The sequence below is a fragment of the Hakea prostrata genome, chromosome 2 (assembly GCF_041222555.1).
Source record: "Hakea prostrata isolate BN-2017 chromosome 2, UWA_Hpros_2, whole genome shotgun sequence".
NCBI classification, from domain to species: domain Eukaryota; kingdom Viridiplantae; phylum Streptophyta; class Magnoliopsida; order Proteales; family Proteaceae; genus Hakea; species Hakea prostrata.
Genome location: NC_142601.1, coordinates 20,443,926 through 20,467,151, shown reverse-complemented (window position 1 = coordinate 20,467,151; position 23,226 = coordinate 20,443,926). Strand labels below are relative to the sequence as shown.

At 38.1% G+C, this 23,226-nt stretch overlaps 1 protein-coding gene across 2 annotated transcripts in view; it reads left to right on the top strand.

Moving 5' to 3' along the window:
- LOC149023990 (Tetratricopeptide repeat (TPR)-like superfamily protein) overlaps nt 1-23,226 on the top strand; it is a 69,076-nt gene that overhangs the window by 31,764 nt on the left and 14,086 nt on the right. For both annotated transcript variants that reach the window (XM_089144401.1, XM_089144402.1), the window contains exons 10-14: nt 205-404; nt 6,694-6,824; nt 9,153-9,229; nt 11,647-11,721; nt 11,837-12,029. In XM_089144401.1, coding sequence (XP_089000527.1) covers nt 205-404; nt 6,694-6,824; nt 9,153-9,229; nt 11,647-11,721; nt 11,837-12,029 — 676 coding nt within the window. The remainder of the gene's footprint in view (nt 1-204; nt 405-6,693; nt 6,825-9,152; nt 9,230-11,646; nt 11,722-11,836; nt 12,030-23,226) is intronic.

Sequence of the window (23,226 nt, the reverse complement as noted above, 5' to 3'; positions counted from 1 at the left end):
GGTGTCTCTGAACTTGGTCAGGGTTGAATTATTTAGAGGCAAGGTTCGTTGTATACTTGCTGCTATACAGATGTGTTATTCCCAGCATAATGCAGTTTTGAGTGCTTTTTTTTGGTTGGGGGAGGGGGGGGGGACAAGAATCATGAAAGATTCCACAGTGAAGCTTGACCTTGCCACTTGTTGTATTTGGTTTTGCTAATGCAGGTTTGGTCACCTCCCTTGCTTTACATCTGACGTTGAGATGTTTCTTGAATTATTGACTGATGATGAACGGGTTGAGTTCCTTGAAAAGATAACGACAAGCTGTGATTACTCATCAGTACCAGTAAAGGCACTTGGGCAATCAATTAGCATTTTTAAACTCCAGGAATTGTTGGGAACCATGTTCAAGCTCCCTATTGGTGGTGAGACTTCTGCTACTTATTCTGTGAAGTTCTACATTTATTTAAAATCTTTTGTTGACTTGATTTCTGTTTTTCATGAATTTCATATGGAAGAATTTTCTCTTCTCTTCCAACCAGAGGTAGTGGGATGAATAAAGTGCCTAAATCTCCTTCTATGGTTTGAATTGCCCAGACACCCACTTCCCAGTAATCCAGGCCCTTCATTTTCTTGTCCGTCGTCTGAAGGGACATAAATATAGGAGAGGTCCTAGTTGGGTGAATATGAGGTTAAAATATCAATGGGAAGTGTAACTAACAGCTAGATTAAAATAAACACATTTTGACCCAGTGACCCCCATAAAGGAAGAAAGAAAGTAGTGATAAGCAGAAAATGTTGACTAGTAAGGACTAAGGAGCAGTAGGGTAAATTTTATTCACCTGTCCAATGGACATCAAGCTTTGGTTGAGTGGAGTGGATGGTCTGGAGAAGAAAATAATCAAATCTCAGCTTAATCAAATGGTTGGATACTCAAAAATTAATGACTGAAATTAAAACCTAATGCTGTCAAATATTAGACAGTAGCAGCAGGACATAAATAGCAAGGAGAGACAGTATAACTCTTTAGCTACTGGTCTGATGGACATTCAGCTTGGATTGAGTCATTTGAGTGGAATGGATGTAGTAGGGAATAACACAACCAAATATTCTTATTGGAGATCTATAACAGTCTTGAAAGAGAATCTGTGATAATAATGAATAATAAGCTCAAAAAAGGAGGAGATGAATCACCAAATAAAAGGCCACAATATGGGAAGAAAGTTGCTGGAGAACCTGCAGAACTGAAGTCCTACACCACAAGGAGAAAAAGGAGGAGTCCAAGTGACTAAGTAGTTTGTGAGTAATGATCTCTACCAATAGTAGATTCCCATAGTTTATTTTGATGCAATAATTGGTTCAATTTTAAGCATTTTGGGTTCACAGTTTGTTAAGTTGTAAGTAAGACCTCCATCTCTCTCCACAGTTTTAAGAGAGGAAGTGTTTTGTAATTAGACTCCGCCTTGAATTCCGACTTCTAGGCAGAATAGGAAGAGGTCCTTTGGCAAGCATAAATAAAGGTGAACATTGGGGTGGGGGGCTCATTTCTCCGCTGTTTGAAAATTTCTCTGCTCAAAGGCTGCGGCTGCAACTTATCTTCTCCATGGGAGATTCTTTTCAAGTTCTTAATTCAAACACGATGCTGTGCAAGGAATTCTTTAGCGACCGTAAGTTGAACCATCTCTACCTCTTCCATTCTTCTTATCGCCCTGCCCTACGTCCTAACAATAGAATTGACACATCTTAGTTTTCTGAAGGTCTAGGATAAGATGAGACAGAGGATGAGTTAAGAAAACAACATTGGCTCAGGGTCTCGGTAGCTCAGTATTTTACATAGTTGTATGCCACCCACTGAAACCTGGCTTAGACTTTTTCTTTTGCAAAATATAATGCTCAACTTTTCAAGATCTTGGCCCAACTTGGGTTTCTGCCTGGCCTAAACAAGGTTATATGAAGATGTTAGACTCTTGGGCTAGTGTACCTTTTGCCTTTTATTAAACTATCCAGTTGACTGGTTGTAAGAATGCAGACTCTTCTACTTACTTGGCTACCAAGTAAATCTAGAATTGAAACTAGGAGGATTGGAAGTAAGGAAATTAGAAACATCTGATTAGTATAGCTTTTTATAAGTAGCTTATTACCAAAAAAAAAAAAAAAAAAAAAAAAACTAGAATAGATATTCTGTAGCTCTGAACAATTTTTGCAATGTACCATGTTGAATGTACCACCAAGCATATTTACTGAACTACATAAAAAACTGCAATATCCATGCATGAAATCAAGCAGGAAACTAGCTGGTAAAAATCCATATGGAAAGGAATCATCAAACATATGACATCCTTTTTGCATGAGAAGTTGTCTTAGAGTTGCCAACTGCAAGATACTCGTTGCTACACTGAGAAGTCAGAAGGGCAAAGGGGAACAGAAGAAAGTGCTAAACTTGGGAAGATCTGGAGGATATTTTGGAGTCCATATGGGACTTTTTTGTGGTGCAGTTGTTTCCGTTTTGGATTCTCTAATTTTCCCTATAAATAAAGACAATTTTATGAGGTTTCCCACATCAAAAGTGAGTCCTACAGTCTCTTCTTCTCACTCTCTATCTCTTTTCCTTTCTATTCTCTGGTCTCTAAGGATCATTATATCAGAAAGATTATTGAATGTCAACTCCTAGAAAAAATTTCAATTTCTTTTCTTTCAACTGCTCAAATTATAGTAGAGGAGATCAATTTCGTGGCAGCTACTTCCAAAATAGAGTTTTGTGACCTGTGTCTCTTCAAGAGCTCTTTTGAAGTAGTAGACACGGGGTTTTATTTGCTGCAGCGGCTCCTGCAGGCAGCGAATCGTCATGATCTCGCCACGTGTACAAGAATAGATCCAAGGGTCATAAATCAAAATGTGGGGACTTTAAATCTAAATTAAATTTTTTTATTTTACATTTTAGAATTTTATATATATTTTAAATTTATAAGAATAGATCCTGGATTGGGTTCTACCCTCCCATGAGAGAAGCCCTAGAAATTTGGCGATGCTGAGGTTGTTGATGGTGGTTCTTTGGTTAAGATTACATGTCCTTGGGTTTCTAGGCTTGGCGGGTTATCTACAAGAAACCCATTTGATTAATTGGAGGGTAAACGGTAACGCCCGCTTTCCAGTATGGGAAATAAGGCCGTTAAGTAGCCCAAAAATAAATTTCCCTTAGGTAGTGAACCGATTGAGACAAAATAGAATAGTTAAAATTTATAACATTAATCCCAAATTTTTAGATTTGGAGTATCAGTGGAAGTCTATTTTTAAATTGTAATAAATTGAAACATTTTCATTATTCTAAAATTTCCAAAATAAAAGGAGTCAACTATTACATCTATTACATTTATCAAATAAAACATTTAATCCCCAATTACATAATTATTTGAAGATAAATGAAAACATATTCTATATCCTTAACATATAATATATGAATGAGGTTCATTAGCAGGGTGGGTTTCCTCTGTCTCATGACCCAATTCCTCAAGGTCATTCTCTACATATACATCATATGGAGAAAAATTGCAGTAAGTTTTTGAAAAACCTAGTAAGATCAAATCCAACAAGATATATCAACATGTTGGACACAATTTATCGAAATATTACAAAAGATACAATCATATGCAATGAATAATGCAATAATGTTAATGCACAATTAATTTTATTTTTATTTGAAAACAGTACGATGCCCCATGCTGTTACATGGTTTGCACACACGTTATACGACCTTGACATGCGTAGTGCTCTTTCTAGTGTTATTATGGGTTTTTCCAATATGAAGGGATGAAGGTTGATCTACTACATTACATGGCTTGCCCAATGTTACATAGCCCTATCAATGCATCCGGTTCATTATTGGACCATGATAAATGAAAATTTTATATTTTCATAATGCTTATTTATTTTCTTCATTTGGATCTAATATAATGCCCCATGCCGTTACATGGCGTGCGCATGTTACACAGCCTTGACATACGTATTATACCAAATTCTTGGGGTTCAACACATCATACCCCATGCCGTTACATGGCCTACATGCGTTATACAACCCTGATATGCGTGTTGATCCATCTAGTGTTATCATGGGTTTTACCAATAGGAAGGGATGAAGGTTGATCCATGCTGTTATGTGGCCTATGCACGTTACACAACCTTATCCACCCATTTGAATCTGTACCGAACCATGATAAATGAAAAAATTCATGTCGTCTTCTTTTAATAATGCAATATGCATTGCAATGCTCAATCTTGATATTCATAGAAATTCATAAACATTCCATATCATGGCAAAACATAATACGTGAGAAGAGATAAAATTCAATTTACGCTAAGAACACTATGATTCAAATATTTAAATAACTAGCAATCAAAATCAAGATGATATACAATGTTTCAAACTATAAAAAACGTGTAGGATCTTCGATTGCAATCTAGATCAAGGTAAAATACAGGGTTTCAAACTTGTAGATATATGCGGGATCCTCACTTGCAATATAGATTAAACTACAGACAACAGATCAAACATGTAGATATAGTGTGGGATTGTCACTTGCAATCTAGATTCTAGATTAGAATAAAATTCATTGATACAAACTTGTAGATATAATGCAAGATTCTCACTTGCAATCTAGGTTAAAATAACCCAATGATTCAAACTTGTACATAGCATGTAGGATTCTCACTTGCAATATAGATTAAATTAAAGACAACAAATATATCTATTTAAGTTTAAGTATAATGGGTAAATTACTTTTTTCATTTTTTTAATTCTTCTTTTTAATTTAATTCATTAATTTTCTCAAAAACTAATAAAAATAATGCTAATTATCATTTAAATCACATTATTATATATGAAACATGACATATATTACTATATAATATAGTTAGGGTTATAATATGAGGTAAATGACCAAAATACCCTTGCTAAAAACTTATTGGTATTACAGTAACGAAGGAAGCCAATGTTTTTTCCTACTTATTTCTTCTTCTTGATTTCGCAGCAAATTGCTGATGGGCTTGCTTTTGTTTTTTGTCCAACTAGTTTTCTTTTTGGATTTGTTCAATGGGAGCTCCTTTAGCTTACTAGTGTACTGGAGAAAGGAGGAACAAGAGTTCTTGCAATTGAATTTGAACCTCTATGGATGTTAAGCTAGGTGGTCCAAATGGGAACCATGTTGGGATCAATTTAGGTAGCCTCGTGTCTGCAGAAATGTTTCTTCTGTCAATCTGGTGTTAAATGGTGGAAAGGAATTGCATTTGTGGATTGATTATGATGTGAGTACCAAAATCTTGGAAGTTAGGTTGAGTAATTCTGGAGCTGTGAGACCATCTGTTCCACTGATTTCTTATGGAATCGATCTGTCATAGATGTAGAAAGAGGAAGATGTATTTGTGGGTATTAGCTCGTCCACTGGAATTCTTCTCTGACAACCAGCGTCTATTCATGAAGCTTCAGATTAAGAAGTGTTGCCAACTGGCTACATTCACAAGCAGCAGATCCACGTATTTATTCAATGCCAAGTAAACCACAGAGAAAAAGCAATTGTCTGTTTATGGATTCTTGCTGGGTTAATTTTTGGAACCAGTTGTGGAGCTCTGGTTGTGTTGATCATCATTATTGTTTGGACAATCTCTGGGAACAGGACTTAATCGGTAGTTCTAGTGGAGTATCTTGTGCATCCTGCGGAATTTCCAGGGTTTTTTCATAGGAGGGTAGAACCCAATCTTGGGATCTATTCTTGTAAATTTGAAGTCTATATAATTCTATAAACGTAAAATAAAAAAAAAATTAATTTACATTTAAGTCCCACATTTTGATTTATGGCCATTGGATCCATTTTTGTACACATGGCAAGATCATGACGATTAGCTGCTGGCAGCAGCCACTGTAGCAAATACAAATCCGTAGACACGACCCATGTGTTCCCTCGGTGATAGAATGCCTTCCATAGTTGCTAAACCTTCTTAAGATCTTAACCAGTTCTGTTGCTGGGCATGTCAGGTGTATTGCACTGTTGCATAACCAAAAAAAAGGCACTTGTAAGAGCTTTGAAGCCAAAAACCAATTTAGTGAGAAAATTTTAGAAGCCATCTGAGAGGGGGATCTTGAAAAATACAAATGAAATTCCTAATTTACAAATAGACCTGCAGATTTTGCATTTTTCCAGCCTTACATTAATAGATAAGAAAGTTGACTCCAACATCTAGGTTTTCCCTTGAAGAGAAATTGAACTGTTCTGTATCTATCAACTTTGCTGCGCCTGCTAGCAACTGTTTTTCCATTAGGAAGATGTAAACAAATTGAAAAGGTTGAAATTTTAATTTTTTGTTTATGGTTTTTCCTCTAGAAGTTAGAGCTTCTGTTAGATTGCTGTTGAGACTTGAGATAGGGAGGCACTTGCAGAGTTGGGAATATTGGAAAATGGGAGTATTTTATCTCAGTAGTGTAGGTTTAATTTACAGAAGTGGGAAAGTGTAGTCTTGATTATTTTTACCCCCCCCCCCCCTTTTTTTTTTCAATCTTTAAAGCATTTTGACTTAAAATATAGGTGACTATCCCTTGGTCAAGTTTATAGAAGGCATCTTTACTGCCTTGGCTTAATCTGTGCATTGGACACTTTTGTTGGTTGACGGTAAAATATGTACTTAAGTTGATTTGCGAATTTTGACCTTTGTTGTTTATCTTACTAGAGCTAGAGGAAACTGCCGTACAAATGGCAAAGATTTACTGTACGAATCTTCAACTTTCAAAGGATTTGGATCCACAAGAAAACATGCATGGTGAAGAACTTCTATCTATGGCGTGCAATGTGCTGATCCAGGTATTTGATAAGTTTGCCTGTAAACTTCCTTGTTTATTTGAAATATTTTTGTTCTTTGCCATGACGAGTTAAAAATTTAGTTTCACATTCATCTCTTACAGGAACATGTTATCTTTGGCATAAAAAACTTTCATCGGCATCTGGATTATGTACATGAGCATGATCACAATATTCTTATTATCATTTTTATTTACTGCAGGTTCTGGTAGCCTATAATGGTTGGGTTGGATGTGTGACTTCCATGCTAGAAGGGATCTCCTTGATCCACTTACATAGGTTTTTGGTTGCTTGAGAAAGGAAACCATAGTTGTGAGCCAGAATGATTTGCACAGGTGAATTGGTCACATTCTCATTGTGCAATGACTTGCTCTTCAATCACTGATCAATCAGGAAGATGTACTTCCATGTAATAGGAAGATGTAAACCACACTCAAGTCCTCACCAGTGAAGCTTTAAGCAGTGTAGGGGGATAGCTTCATGTAACTCAGGGTTTCCTCGAGCCTGACTGTAAATTCAAGCAGGTTGAGGATTTAATGGAAGTTCCCCCACCCCTCCGACTTGAGCCAAAAAAATTGAAAAAAGGGGGAGGTTTTGGGGGGGGGGGGGGAGGAGAAGAAGAAAGAGAGAGATTACGTTAGACATGCAAGACTCAAAATCTTGTGCTTCAGATTGTGGATGTTCAAGTCATATATTTGGTTTACTTGTTTATGGTATTTCACCTTTTTTCTTTTCCTTGGGAGCTTTCCTAATGGTGTAATATGAGGCCTCTTGTTTGAGTATGGTTATGCAGTTGCATTCGATCATGATACTGTTTGGAAGTCTACAGGCAAGTCTAGAAGGTCCAAAAGGTGGTTATGGCAATCCAGCAGGATGAAATCAAGCTTTTGATAGCTATTTTATATGCTGAGCCTTCATTAAGTACTAGGTTTTATGTAATGAACTTGATTGATAAGCTCATCATGATGTGCTGAATCCTATAAATGAGATTTGTATTTAAATGTTTTGAATTAGATTAGAATATTAATTCCAAAAACTTCTGTTTTCGTTCTGTTTACTTTATTCAACATCTAAGAATGATCGGGAGCCCTTTTATGACTTAGCTTAGGAATGTCAAAAGGCCTTTATGTACATAATATACCCCTTATCAATTAAGGATAATTTGGATAAAGAATTTTGACTTTTCTTAAGAGTTCTGGAGTTGTTGCTGTGCAAATGGGATTGGTATTCTAGATCTGACGCCCTCCTAGTTCTGTTCATGTTTGAGATCTGGTTTGATTTTTACTCCTCTTTTTGTATTTCTGTAATATCGCTTCTAGCTCCTCTAGTTTCTCGTAATTCTCTTCGCTGTTCTTGAAAATTATTCAACTCCTACAATTCTTATATTTTGGTCCTATTATATTAATCCTATCAATTCTATGTTGATTCCTTCTCATATCACTCTTTTTTATTTTTTTCTTGAATCTTCTTGAATTTTGGACTCTTAACTGTTAGATCTATTCCACACTTTAGGCACATCATCCCCCCAACCCTGGTGATCTTAGATTCCAATTTGACCCCATTCTGACCATCTGATATCAAGATATAAATATTTTCTTGAATTTTTTTCTCTCTCATACCCGTAAACCAAGAACCCTCGTGTCTTCTAATCTAACCATCCAAACCTAACCAAACTTGGGGGGGATCATATCCCTATAGCATTACCTATACTCCCACCGGGTTTCACCCCATTACAATAACTTTTTTCATATCTCAAGAACCTGCCTCATCTGATCATACGTCTCACCATTCTAAATATCTCTATAACTAACACCCTATCATCCTTGATACTATTCTATCCCAATTAACCCATCCAGGGAATTTAGAGGCCACTAGTTTAAACCCAATTGAGGAACCCATTCAGAAACCATCCCATATACCATACCTGAATTCAAGATTTGGGCCTGGAAACTAGTCTAGCCTTAGAGATCTTGGAAGACTAAGCCTTATTCTAGTAAGGCTGCATCGCCCATGACGCAAACTAGACCCAGTTCATAATGGTTTGTGTCTTTTCTATATGTATGGCTTTGTTAATTATGTTTTTGCGGGGTGTATTTTTATATCCCCCCCCCCCCCCTGCGGCTTTCTTTGATGATTAAGTTTCTTTGTCATTTATGTGGTGCATTTTCTATCTAGTTGTTGATAATTGAAATCGTGAAAGATATATGGTCAGTTTTCCATCATGTTCTTGAGATTCCCATCCTTGTATGGACAAATATGATTATTGCACGTATTATCTTTATTTCTGTCCTATGGATATTTCATTTGTTGCTTTTTGATTTTGCATTTCAGTTATTCTGGCGTACCAGGAATATTTATTATTTGCTGGAGTCAATTATGGTTCTGGAATTTGGCTTGACTTTGCGAAGGTGAGTCTAAATTTCAATCTCTTAGCGCCACAGCTAATTTTTCTTACTTGTAAGGTCATTTTGTATTTGATGCACATTGCCATAGACCTAGGATTAATGGTATGGAGATGTTTTTGTTTGGCAGCTAGGCAGCCATTTTCGTGCTTATGTATCATGTATTCTAGGAGTGGATTAAGCACAATGATGATGACGGGTCTGAATCTTCAACCTTATCTTATCTCCAGACCTGTCATCACTTGTTTTCTGGTTCTCAACTAGTTCACGACTTCACGGTATAGCTTATGCAACACAGAGCTGGTGATATGACCTGACCTGCTTTATACTCTTTGAAAAAGGAAAGGAATGTGATAGGAAAGAGCTGCATATTCCCTTAATCCAGGCTCTGATACCATTTGGTGCCACCTATACTTAAGAGGTTCAACTAGGGCCAAGTTTCTACGATGTTAACTCAAAAGGTGAGAGTTTAGGGTTGCTAGGTTGTGGGAAATTTAATTGGGATGTATTATAACATAGGCAACATGGTTGGATAATTTTATAGAGATTTAGAGTGATGGGTTATATAGATGGATGAAGTAGGTTCTTGAGATATGGAAAGAATAGTTTTTGTAGTAGAGTGAGACTTGGAGAAATTAAGGCAATGTTATATATGGATGTTCCAGTTTGGAACCGTTCTAATATTGATGTAGATGTAAGTTTGAAATTTGGGTCTCTTAGGGAGTACAAAAATTCAAAAAGGGGTTATAACTTTGAATTTTGGATGGTATTTTGATGAATACTCTTGATTGAAAGAATGGCTTGATAGATTAGGCTATTTAGAAAGATTTCAAATGGATTCTAATGGTTAGTTTGGGCTGGAGGTAGGTTTTAACAGCTTGGGTTTAAGGAAAAGAAAAATAAAATGAAATTCAGGGTTGGGAAATTTAGAAGTTTACAAGATCAGATAAAGAAGAATTGGCATTAAGGATAATTTAACTTAATTTTGTTGAAGATATTCTTGAAGATCAAGTTGAACAGCAGAAGGAACTCTTGGGAAAGAAAAAAGAAGAAGAGAATAACGAAATCAAAGAAAGGATAACAATCCTGTATGCACTGCCATACAACACAAAGCTCTTATAAAAAGTTGTATTCATTATCAAATCATCTCTAATTGATGGTGGTAGGAAACAGAACAGAACATAAGGAATAGACCCACGTCCCCTGTTGTCAAGGCGACCTGGTGTTGCCTTGGTTTTGGTTGCCCTCTATCATGTCCCTTACCTTGCCTTGTCGCCTTGACTACTGTGCACACATTAAATCCTCCAGTTAACAAAAATATAGCTACAGTGGAAGCATAGATTTTAAGTCATGAAAAATCTCATGACACGTAAGGATGTACCATAAATGTATACTAAAGACTTCTTTTTTGGCGTAATATGACTTAAAATTCTGAGCCCCACCTGTCAAAGGATATTATGCTGTTGATGGGGTTAGGTTTGTGTTGAGGATTGTCTTGAAAAAAGTATCATTCATATGGAGCTCACATATTCAAATAAGATATAAATTACACTCTGTCAGTAGAAATCTTTTTCACAGCTGATGAATGAGAAAGCTCATATCATTAAACTTAGGCACTACATCAGTATTATCATATGTACCTTTCTCCAAATAAACTATTGTTCTAACTGCTGTGATTGATCTAGTACCAGGGTTAACTCCAAATATAAACAATCATAACAGCTATTTTTTTCATCATATCCATAATAGAGAAAATAAAAAAGCCATAGCCATAGAATCCGAAAATGATACAACGTAGCAGCTAAGGATACATTTCCAGAGCCTTACCACAAAAGAAAAAGGGAGACCATATCCAAAGTGAATTGGGATCGAAATGCCTATTAGTTTCATCTACTTGAAACAGGTATTAAGAGGGGAAAAAAATTTGAAACCTTTATGAAAACTAGTAACGATGCAATTGTGATGTGTTTCTAACCATAAATATCTTTATTTTGAGTAATTTATATCTTTTCATCTTTATGGTTTTACTTCTTCTTCTTCTCAGCTGTAAGCCCATATTTATTTGCATTTCTAATGGATGAATTAACGAAAGACATTCAAGATGAGGTTTCTTGGTATATGGTTTTTTTCTGGTGATATTGTTTTGATAAATGAGACACAAGTAGAGATTATTCTCATTAAATATTGTTCTAATGTCTAGTTAAGATCTAGTATGCACATCTATGTATATGTGGTAGGATTTATTTATTTATTTATTATTATTTTTAAAGAGTTTAGATGTGTATACTAGATCTTAACTAGACATTAGAACAATACTTTAACAGATGCATATATGTTGGATAATGATATTTATTCTGGCTGGAATTATCTTTTTCATTTTCAAGGTTAAATTTAATTGGTAACCATATATCTGTGCTTGGCAGGCATGTCTGGCAGTACAAGGTTCTGTTGGTGCATTTATATTCACTTCTGAATGCCCTTCCAATAGCGTATGAATGGTAATGTGTTATATCCAATTGTTATTGCTAGTTAATTCATTATATTGACTTAATGATACTGTGGTTGTTTCTGTTCAACACTTCTTTAATTGGCTATTTCCATCATCTTCTTTAGGTATAAATCGTTGGAGGTAAAAAATATCTTGTTGGAGACAATATCACACCACATTTTGCCTCAGATGTTAAGTTCACCACTTTGGGTTGATTTAGCTGACCTTCTAAAGGATTATCTCAAGTTTATGGATGACCACTTAAGAGAATCTGCTGATCTAACATTTCTTGCGTATCGCCATCGGAACTACTCCAAAGTTAGTATCCGTTTTCTCTAATTTAAATCTTAAGTAGTCATCCCCTTCAATCTCATGAGCTGTTACTGTTGCTTTTTTGCCTAGGAGACAGTATAATGGAAGATGGTTGTTTGTGAAATAAAAATAACTGCAAGCGCACGGTATCGTATAGCGAATGGGTTGATCGCAAGGAGATATGTCACTTTAGATTTTACCTCTTAATGATAATGCGAGAGTGCAATGATTCAAATTTGTTAACTAACTAATTAAATTAAACGTGCGGTCCTAATCCATACATCTAATGCAATTGAATTGAGACGAAAAATAAAGCAAACATAACCAATGCATAATTAATAAAAGGCAGAAAAAAATGCGAACAATAAATAAATAAAAATAAAAGGGAAGTGATCTAAGTGTTAGCTCTGGATCTAGGGAAGGGGAGTATAATTATAATGACTTTGACCATGGACCCTTTGCCGTAGCTTACAGCCCACTGATCGGGGGAACGGATATTAGAGAAAAAGTAAATAACCAGAGCAATAAAAGTAAATCCTAAATTAAGAATATGGAGGGATAGATAGAAGCGGGAATGGAGGGGGGAGAGAAGATTATGGAAGAATGTTACTTGCATCTTTGAACTTCAAATAATAAAGAAAGAATTGAACTAACGATTCAAATCTCAAGCAACCCTAACAACCAGATCTAGAATGATCTAGATCTGCAATTGCTAGACCCAGAGAAAAACGAATCCTCAAACTTGAACTTGAACTTGAAATTGCATTGTATAAAAAAATTAAACCTAAGCATTCAATCTAGAAATTAGAATCTCACAAAAGTAATCAAGGGAAATTAGAGAAAGCCTAAATAAACTAAAGAGAAAAGAAAGTGTGCTTCTCCTAAGCTCTAAAACATGTTTTTCCTTGATGGAGTATGCTCCCCTTTTATAGACTTTACATGGGATATGATTATTGACAGAGTTTGAATCAAACTCAAAGTTCCTATCTGACTCAACCAATTAGGGTTTTGACGTACTAATCGGACTGACTTAGAGAGATCAAATGCACAATTTCACCGTTGGATTTGAGGATCAAGAAGTCGTGAAGATCTCCTCCAAAAATCAGCTTGATCGGACACTGGATGACCGTTCGATGAAGGGCTTGATTGAAATTGGACAGAGACATTCAAAAACGGGATTTTTCTCTCTTCCTTCTTTGAATATAATTCTTTTTCCTCTTTTTCTTTCTTTGATCAAGTCCCAAATAGGAAATAAGATATTGAAGTATGCAAGGACTCTTTTTCTCCATTAGGACTCTCCCAATAATACCTATTTAGATTTGATTGATAATTTCTAATCTCAGCCACAGATAAAAATTTGCTTATTTATCTCTAAAATATTTTGTTGTTGGCCCATAATTACATCTCTAACCCATCATGCTCCAAATCAGGCCCATTTTTGCACTTGCGGAAGTTGAACGGACCTCTTTACGTGTAAAATTGCATGTTTCATGTCCAAAACTCCAAATGTTTGCTTAAATCTTGGAAAGTCCTAAAATCTGCAAAAACAACATAAAACCCAAGGTAGCTCCACTCTAAGTGTGTAAAATGCATGCTTTATGCCCTAAGATTTCACACATAAATGTGCTCATTATGGCTTGTATGACAATTAGTTCTGTTTTAAAAATTAGGTCAATGACTTTGTGTGATGATAAAGAACTGGCAGTGTGAAGAAGGTTTAAGTTTGAGAGCGACCTTTTAGTTCATAACAAATGCATAGGTTATGCAGATCCAGCCCCTCTATCTAGGCTTGCTTCCCCTAAGAATAAGCTTAGGGATGGTCATATAGGGGTTAGGTCCCTTGTTAATTGGTTTATTTACTAGTGGGCCTTCCCAGTGGGCCTATACAGTAGTACTAGAAAGGTACATGAATTTATTATATTTTGGGTTCCACGTTTAAGTGATTAAGTGGTTACACGATTATGTTAAATAGATTACTTATCAGTCTTATAAGTCAAGTTAGTTTTTAAAGGAGTCATGGGTCTGTTTAGAGTTTGTTAGGAGTTAATTAAATAGATCCTTTTCTTTTATTAATTCTATTTCTAAGAGTTCTCTTTCCTTTTAAATTGCAAGTTGTAAGGCTTTATGCCCCATTGTGGAAGAATATAGCAGACTCGGTTAAAGTAAAATTCTGTTTTCTGCATGAGCTGTCAGAGTCTGTTATGAGATTTGTGAGAAGAGGACTCTGGTGCTTAAAATTCCAGAGTTCAATCAGGTTGGATTTAAAAGCCCAGATGATGTGAACCCGGTTTTAGGGTTAGGATTTCTTGGATGGATTCCCTAAAATTGAGGTTCACCTAGGATAATCTTCTTTTGAACCAGCAAATCATATAATCAATGGGAAAGAATGGGGATTAAGAGAGGGTCCTTGAGAATGATTTATGATAAAGGTAATCTAAGGCTCCAAATGGGTGTAAATTGAGATACCTAAAAATTATTGGGAAGTTGGAATTGGGTTTTGGATGACGAAGGAAAGGTTTTGGATGTTTGTGGATCTCTAAGAAATTTATGGGAGGGTCCTTGAAAGGGTTAGGGTTTAATAAAATTATTTGGGAAGTGGTGGGTGATCAGTCTTTACCTAAAATTAATTGGGAAGGGACGGGAAGTCTGCAATTGTGTATGGGGAAGGGTTTGGGATACCCAAAAGCAGAATGGGAAGAAAATAGTTTAGTTAAATAATTTGGAGAATAGATGGAAAAGATGTGGGCTGTTATAGGGTGACCTAAAATTATCTAGGAAGGGGTAGGAAGCTTGAGGTTTCAATAGAAAGGGGAAGGGAAGCTTGCGGTTTAGGAAGGGAGAAGGGTAGGGGTTTTGCGGTTGGGGGTGGGTGGTTCTTTCTATCCATGTTTTGAAATCTCGCGAGATCTTGCCCAAGATCTCGTTTTTCTATGAAGGCGAGACGAGATCTCTTTTAAAGTTCCCACAATTCGCTCGAGATCTTGCCAGAACTCTCAATTTTTGCCGGATTTCTTGTGGATTTCAACCGAATTTTCACTTGCAACTACTCTTAGCACATGTACAACACCAAAGGAAGTTCAATCAACCCATTTCAAGTAGATCTTCAACCAAGGAGGACAATGGTATTGCTTGGCAACACGGAGTCCCCGTGGATCCACATGCCCAGAGGATCACATGCAACTATGCGTAAAGCCCTCAATGGAGACGAACACCTGTTTAAGCGACACTTGGCTGGTGGCTATTGTGATACACCCATCTGCCTACTTTCCTAATCCTATGAGGGAATATATAGTAGACCACCTTATGGAGTTGGAGGCTGACGTGTAACTGTCGATATATGACATGGTCATGGTGCTGCTAGAACTGGTGGACCTGGTGGTGGAGTTGATGCTGGAGTTGGTGGTGGAGTTGATGCTGGAGTTGATGCTGGAGCTAGAGCTTGATTGAATTTTTATTTCATTCCATGCTTGTCTTATAAACTTATCTCTTATATAGAACTTCTAGTGGCTGTATAATTTTATTATTCTATTCTCGTGAGTCAAGATTGTGATTCTCATCTTGATGAAATTTTAATGATATTTAAGTATTCTGATGTATTTGATGAACTTGCTTTTCATTTATATATGTCGTAAATGTTCTACATTTCATGTTGTGTATCCCTAATCCTGCAACATTTTGGTTTCAAATTTAGGGTCGACTTAGAACTCATACTTATGGTTGTTTTCTCACAAATCAGGCCACCAGTGTGTTCAGAAGGCCTAAATAGGGTAACTACCAAGTTTGAGCCTAAATTGGACCTTAGAACCTTAGAACTTGCTTTTCATTTATATATGTCGTAAATGTTCTATATTTCATGTTGTGTAACCTTATTGTCCCTAATCCTGCAACATTTTGGTTTCAAATTTAGGGTCGACTTAGAACTCATACTTATGGTTGTTTTCTCACAAATCAGGCTACCAATGTGTTTAGAAGGCCTAAATAGGGTAACTACCAAGTTTGAGCCTAAATTGGACCTTAGAACCTTAGAACTTACTTTTCATTTATATATGTCGTAAATGTTCTATATTTCATGTTGTGTAACCTTATTGTCCCTAATCTTGCAACATTTTGGTTTCAAATTTAGGGTCAACTTAGAACTCATACTTATGGTTGTTTTCTCACAAATCAGGCCACCAGTGTGTTCAGAAGGCCTAAATAGGGTAACTACCAAGTTTGAGCCTAAATTGGACCTTAGAACCCCCCGAGATGAGCCCTCTAGTTGGTTGATCAAAATTTCCATATCTCGACCTTGATCTCGCCATCTCTGTCGAGATCTTGGCTTTCTGGCTTGGCGAGATTGGTGGCTGATAAGACCTTGATTATTGCCTCTGAAACCTCCGGCAGCTCTGGTAATTTCCCTAAAGATTCCGTCAACAGGCTCACCTCTCACTGCTGCATCCTCACACTCTCACTCATGGAATTGGTGAAGCAGAAATGGAATGGCAATTAATTAACAAACACATGCAGTTGAATTCATTGACCAACTGAGAACTCCCTTACAAACACCACAACGTTGCCTACTGCACCTATCTAGTGAACTCACCCCAGTTTACTACAGCAAGCAAGCTTGCCCTAAACACCTAACTAATTTCTTTAATTACAATTTCACGCTATATAAACCCCCATGAACTAACTTCCCATGTGACCCTCTCTCATGAATTATTTCATTACCCCAAAACTAACCCTGTTCCAGAACCTACGAATGATGTCTTGACAATACTTCCCCCCTAAAGTTTCACCTTGCCCTTGAGGTGAATTTGTGCCTGCACCCAAGTCCACCGTGTTCCCATTATAAGCCTCCTCTGAAATTGCTGCCTGGTCATCCTCATCCTCATGGACAACCAACACCTCAAGTTGTTTGTAGGGGCATTAATAGGTCTTACAGTAGGGTGCGTCACAACAGAAGCATAGACCCTAATCCATCTTCGCTTTGAGTTCCTCCAGGGTCAACCAACGAGAATGTTGGTTCTTTGCTAAAGAGGTCACCGCTGCTTATGAAGAAGTTGGGGACGATGAAGGGCTGGAAGGTGTTGAACTTGGTTGTGGTTGGTTCGGTTCGGTCGACCTAGTTGGGTTAACCCCCACCCCACTCACGTTTCCAGTCATTGGGCTGGGCTTAGGTCCATTTGGAGTTCTGAGGTGATATTAATGACTCGTTGGGCTAGTGGCTGGACTGTCGAAATGGGCTGCACCACGGTGGGCCAATAAAGGCCTTTTAAGGCCTAATTCCTAGCTTCGATCAACTATGCCAACTCTATCGTTTGGGTCAGGCTCTTGGGTTTGAACAACCGAACCGTGACCTGTATCTCATCCACTAATCCAAAAGAAAAGCACTGCGTAGCCAGGCTTCATCTTGCCAACTGGCCGCTGCAGCTAGGGTCTTAAAGTGCTCACGAAACTCATTGACGGTACCTTGCTGGTTGAGGCTTATTAGAGCTTCTTGGGGACTCTTTGACTGAGGCGAACCAAATCGCCTCACCAGCGCTTCCTCCAAAGCCTCCCACAATGACATAGGTGCCTGCAATTCTTGGAATCTCAACCACCCGAGCGCAGGTCCATTGAAGGACAACGTTGTTGCTCGGAGAATCTCGTCGCCGTCAAGCCTGTAGAGGTGAAAACACCTCTCTGCCTTTGCGATCCAACCCTAGTGGTCTTCACTGGTAAATATCGGGATCTCTAGTTGCCGAGGCGAGAAGTCCTTGCATTGGTCACCCCCTTAAAGATTAATTGGATCTTCAACACTTCCTCTTCCTGTGTTCGCACTTGCTAGAGGCGGAGTTTTTTATGCTCTTTCTTGCGTCACTTCCGGTGTTGGTAAATCAATCTCGAGAGCCTTCCACTCATCAGGTAGGTCCTTAATTCACTTCTAAATTCATTTTTACTCTGCTGCTCCTTTTCCAATTGTTGACCTATGAGCTCTAACCTAGAGTCCATCGCAGCAAACTGGTTCTGGATCTCTTTCACCATCTTCTCCAATTCTTTGACTCTTGTTTCCATCCTCCCTCTAACGATGCCCTGGGATCTGAACCGCTCTGATACCACGATGATAAGACATACCACAATGATAAGACCCTGATTATCACCTCTGAAACCTCCAGCAGCTTTGATAATTTCCCTAAATATTCTGGCAACAGGCTCACCTCTCACCGCTACAACCTCGCGCTCTCACTCACGGAATTGGTGAAACAGAAATGGAATGACAATTTATTAACAAACACATGCAATTGAATTCTTAACCAACTGAGAACTCCCTTGTGAACACCTCAACGATGCCTATTGCTACCTATCCAGTGAACTCACCCCAGTTTACTACAGCAAGCAAGTTTGCCCTAAACACCTTACTTATTTCTCTAATTACAATTTCACGCTATATAAACCCCCATGAACTAACTTCCCGTGTGACCCTCTCACATGAATGATTTCATTACCCCAAAACTACCCCTGTTCCAGAACCTACGAATTAACAGTGGTGAGAGCGAGTTCTCCAACCATGTTTCTATCTTTTTTCTTTTTTCTTCTTTTCTTTTCTTTCTTTTCATCTCTTTTCTTTTCTTGCAATTCTGCTGCAAGAATCAGAAAAATGAAAGAAACAGAAATTGGGGGAAGAGGGGGTATCTCAAGAAAGAGAAAGGGGAGGGGCTGGGGAGGTGCTGCAGTGGAGGGAATGGGGCTGTTCTAGGTGAATCCCCTAGAATTTAGGATTCGCCCAGAATCTTCCAGCAAATAACCTAATTATTTTAGGGTAATTTTCATCTGGACCCCCTGAGGTTTGGCCTAAGTCATTTTTAGTCCAAAAAAACTAAGACTTTGCATCTGGCTCCCCTGTACTATAGAAAAAGTCAATTTAAGGACAAATTATCACTTTTATGACCAATTTGCCCTTATTCTTTATTTTTCTACTTTCATTTTTTTCCATACACAAATAATGATGAAACAAAAATACAAATAGATACACTAGAAAATGGGATTATAGAACTAGCAAATACCTGTGAATCAAAAGTAACAACAAATAAAGTGATTGCTGATGCTAAACACAACTTTTGCATAGAAATCAATTGAAGTAGAAACATTTGACATCAAACCCCATCAACACCATCACCTTTCCTCGCTTTCCTCCATATCCCTTGACTGAACCGAACCTGCAAAAGCAACCACCGCTTACCCCCACCACCACTCCATCATTCATACATACATACAGACGAAATTAATGGCATGCTCGATCTTTGTCTGCTACACGGGAGGGAGGGAGGAATACTAGGAAAACCACATAGAGAATCCTATGGTGGTCACTGTTTGGAAAGACACCCAGATTCAATTATGTCAGTGCAAGTAGTAGCTCCGGAAATCCCATTAGATCAAAATGACAAAGACCCAATTTCCCAAATGAGTTCACCTCAGTACTTCTTCAGCTTCAGAAAATTATTTCTTCTTTACCTTTTTTTTCCTTCCTCTGCTCTAATTTTCTAGTTTTTGCCTTATCAGAAACTAATTCATAGTGCAGGAGGTTTCTGGGTAGAAGACAAATGTTAGGGATGATGGAGGACGTAGAAGAAGGAGAAGTCAAGCCAAAGAAGAAGACAAATCCCAACCCATCCACCAAAACCCAAACAAACTTCATCGAACCCAAGCCTGCTACGAATTCAACAAAAAGACAGTTGCGACATCCACAGAATCCACTACCCTCACCAAAACCCAGCTCAAGAAGCTTAATTCCACCAAACCCAATTCAGTTTCTCTCAATAAAAGTTCAGATCTGCTCAAACCCACAATGCCCAAGAACAAAACTTCCTCACTCATCGTCACCAAAAAATCCCAAATGCTCACAGAGAAGAAATCTAGCGATGGTAAATCCACAAAGCAAGACAAGTTATAGTCAGACGAGTCTAAATCCAAAACCCTAGACACGAAGCAATCGAGTGATGTGGAGTCCAAATGTGGAAGTTCTTATTCCTCAAAGAAGCAGTCAGTTAGTGAGTCCAATAAAAAATATTAAAGTCAAAAAATAAAAAATAAGGGCTAATTGGTCATAGAAGTGATTATTTGTCCTTAAATTGACTTTTTCTATAGTATAGGGGAGGCAGAAGCAAAGTCTCAGTTTTTTTGATGTACAATAAAGGCAGTACCGCTGTATCCCCCTAAGAGGTAAGCATACTTGATATCACTCTGCAACGGTGGAAGTGCAGGACACCAAGATGGTCCTAATTGACCCACAAGGTCAAAACATTTCCACATGAGCCCAAAATGTTTGAGCTCAGACTTAGGATTAAACTTAATCTGAAAGTTAGTTTCAATCGTGGACTAAAAATGACATAGTCCAAACCTCAGGGGGTCCATATGAAAATTACCCATACTTGAATTGGTTTGTTAAGGTTTTAACAAGAACCTCTATGGGATGGAATTTGAGATATCCAACAGTATCCCTGAGGTTGATGGGAAGAAGAATGAAGTAACTTGGATGACTAGGTGAGGTCTAGGGTAGATTGGGGGAGGGGGATAATTCCTAAGATGGGCAATTTAGGGTTTTGGGGAATGGATCTTGGGCAATCTTTCTTGACTCTTTCCTTTTGTTTTTTTCTTTCTTTCCTTTCCTTTTTTTTTCTTTTTTTTTTCCTTCATTCTTTTCTATTTTTCTCAGATCTGGGTGCTGCAGGGTTGGGGAGGGTGGGCAAGCTATCGCAGGAGTAGGGAAGGGCTATATGGAAGATCGCAGGGGGTGGGATGAGTTTCTTAATGAGTCACAGGGTAGGGAGAGGGGTGCCAAGGGGTTTGCGATAGCAGGGGGTGGGAATTCTGGGTTGCGCAAGGGGGGTGGGGGTTAGGGAGGCTGTGATATGGTTGGGAAGGGACTGGAGTTACCTGGGAATGATCTTGATGGCTGTAGGTTGTGGAAGCTTGCTGGAAATTGTAGAATAGAATTCAAAATCTTGAAGAACCTTGCTGGAAACTTGAATGGTGAAGAAGACCTTTCTAAAATCTGCTGAGGCCGCCTCAAACAGGAACCCCAGTCCTCAACTTAAAAACTTTTCATACAATAATCAGACTTGAAATTATAAAGAAACAATAGGATTATTTGTAGCCTACTAAAGATTCTTAACACAATGTGGGATTCCTTAAAGGCAAGGATCCACCACATAATCTAGACTTTTGAATTGGGATCTAAACAATTGAAGGCACATTTTGAAAATAAAAGACTAATAAACCTAAGACTCTATGATGTGAACAGAGGGACCTCCTGGCCGAAACCTCAAGTGGGGCCCCCAGGATGCCACTCTGAGTGGCCGAACCCCTTTTGGGGGGTGTTTTGGGCATTTGAACCCTTGTTCTATTTCTGAAATTATTTTTAGAATTTTCCAGAACTTCCGTTGATTTCAGTTTGTTGTGTTGAGTTGAGTTAGGTTTGGTTTGTTTTCAGAATTTTATTTGGAGTTAAAAGTTGTTTTGAATGAATCTTACTTGAGTGGAAATTAGTAAGTAGAGATAAGATAAGATTCCTTACTGTATCTGTTAGGCGTTGCTTTATTATTAAGAGTCCAGTGAAAGATATAATTGGATCCTTATCTATTAAGAAGTTCCAAGTTGAGTCAGAGTATTATATTTTCAGGCTGTAAATAGCCTCTTCATGTAATGTTATTTTTGGATTGGATTGATTAATGAATTGAGTGTTTTGCCAAGAGGTGGGAGGGTTCCTTTGAAGGGGACCCAGCGGTTGTCTAGTGAAGCATTCTAATCTTTTGCCTTCAACCTTCAAGTTTATTATCGGCATTCAAAGCATTAATCCCACCAAGCATCACCAACATCCAAGTAAGTAGAATACCCCGAACCCTGCCCCAACCTTCCCCTCCTTGTCTGCAGCCTCCCCACCCCTTCCCTTTCCCTGCGTAACCCTAGAGTACTACCTCCTCTCACCACTGTAGCCTCCCCAGCCCCCTCCTTCTGGTTAGACCTAGGCGATCCCCACCCCATCGCAAATACCCCCCCTACCCGTTCCTCTTTAATTTCCTTCAAGCCCGTAGCCCCTCCTTTAGTCATGATGACCCTCCCCTTTGCCCCTCTTTCTGATGGCAGCCCATCCTACTCCCACTACAAAACCCTCAATCCCAGCCTCTTTCAAGCTTCTTTCACCTTCATTAGGATCGCATGAGCCCTACCCCCTTTTTGACTTTCTTCAAATCAGCCCTACTTCCCTAACTTCAGAAAAACCTGCGGTTCATCTTCTTCCTTGAAATTCTGCAGAAATTTTAATGTTCTCGAAAACTGATTCTGTTAAGTTCTGTTCAGTAAATTCCTAATCTGATTGGTATAACATCAATAGAATTCAATTTCCGTGCAGGAACCAGCAAGGATTAGCCCTTACTTTCCCTCTGGCCGAACCCTCTATGACCCTAAATCTGATTCCTGCAAACAACCGGAACCCTGTTCACATTGTGACCGACTCTAAGTCTGAAAACACCCTCTGGAACCCTAGAATTTTCATCTTTATTTGCTGGAATTTCCTGGGCAACCCATAAATTTAGGAAAATAACCTTGTTACCCTTAACTCTAGATCCTGGTTTACATCACTCTAAGGAAATGCACTTGAAAAACAACTCGTTAGGACACTCAACCACCAACTGCTAAAAGAGAACTTCTGATTAAGCGTAAACTCCTAAAAGATAAGAACCCTTTTAAAAGATAGGAACCATCTTTATACAAGAGCCTTTTATTATCCACAACGTATTTAGTGGTGACATCTTCACTTAACCTATTTCTTAACAGCAAGGGGGCATTTGTAATTGATTTTTCCTTAGGGGTAGTAGATGTAATTGATTGCAAATCCAGGGGTCTATATGTAATTTTCCCATTTAAAATTAAAATTCTGAAATTAAAGCAGCAGTTAATTAGGGCTGGAAGATTGACCAAAATGTCCCTTTGTGGTTTGACCAGCCCTAAGTGCAGCACCTTGGTGGGGGCCCACACCAAGGTTTTCACTAGGGGGTAAACCCTTGTTCACATCATCAGACCTTCTAGGTGTTTCAAGTTCCTAGAGAAAGGAGAAGAAAAGTCTTCTCAAGTAGTCCACCTCTCATTGAAGCTTGAGGTTTTGATCTCTCCCCCATCTGTATTATTTTCTTTATTTTGCATTTTTTTCTTTAATTTTTGGATTATTTCTTATTCTTCTTAAAAT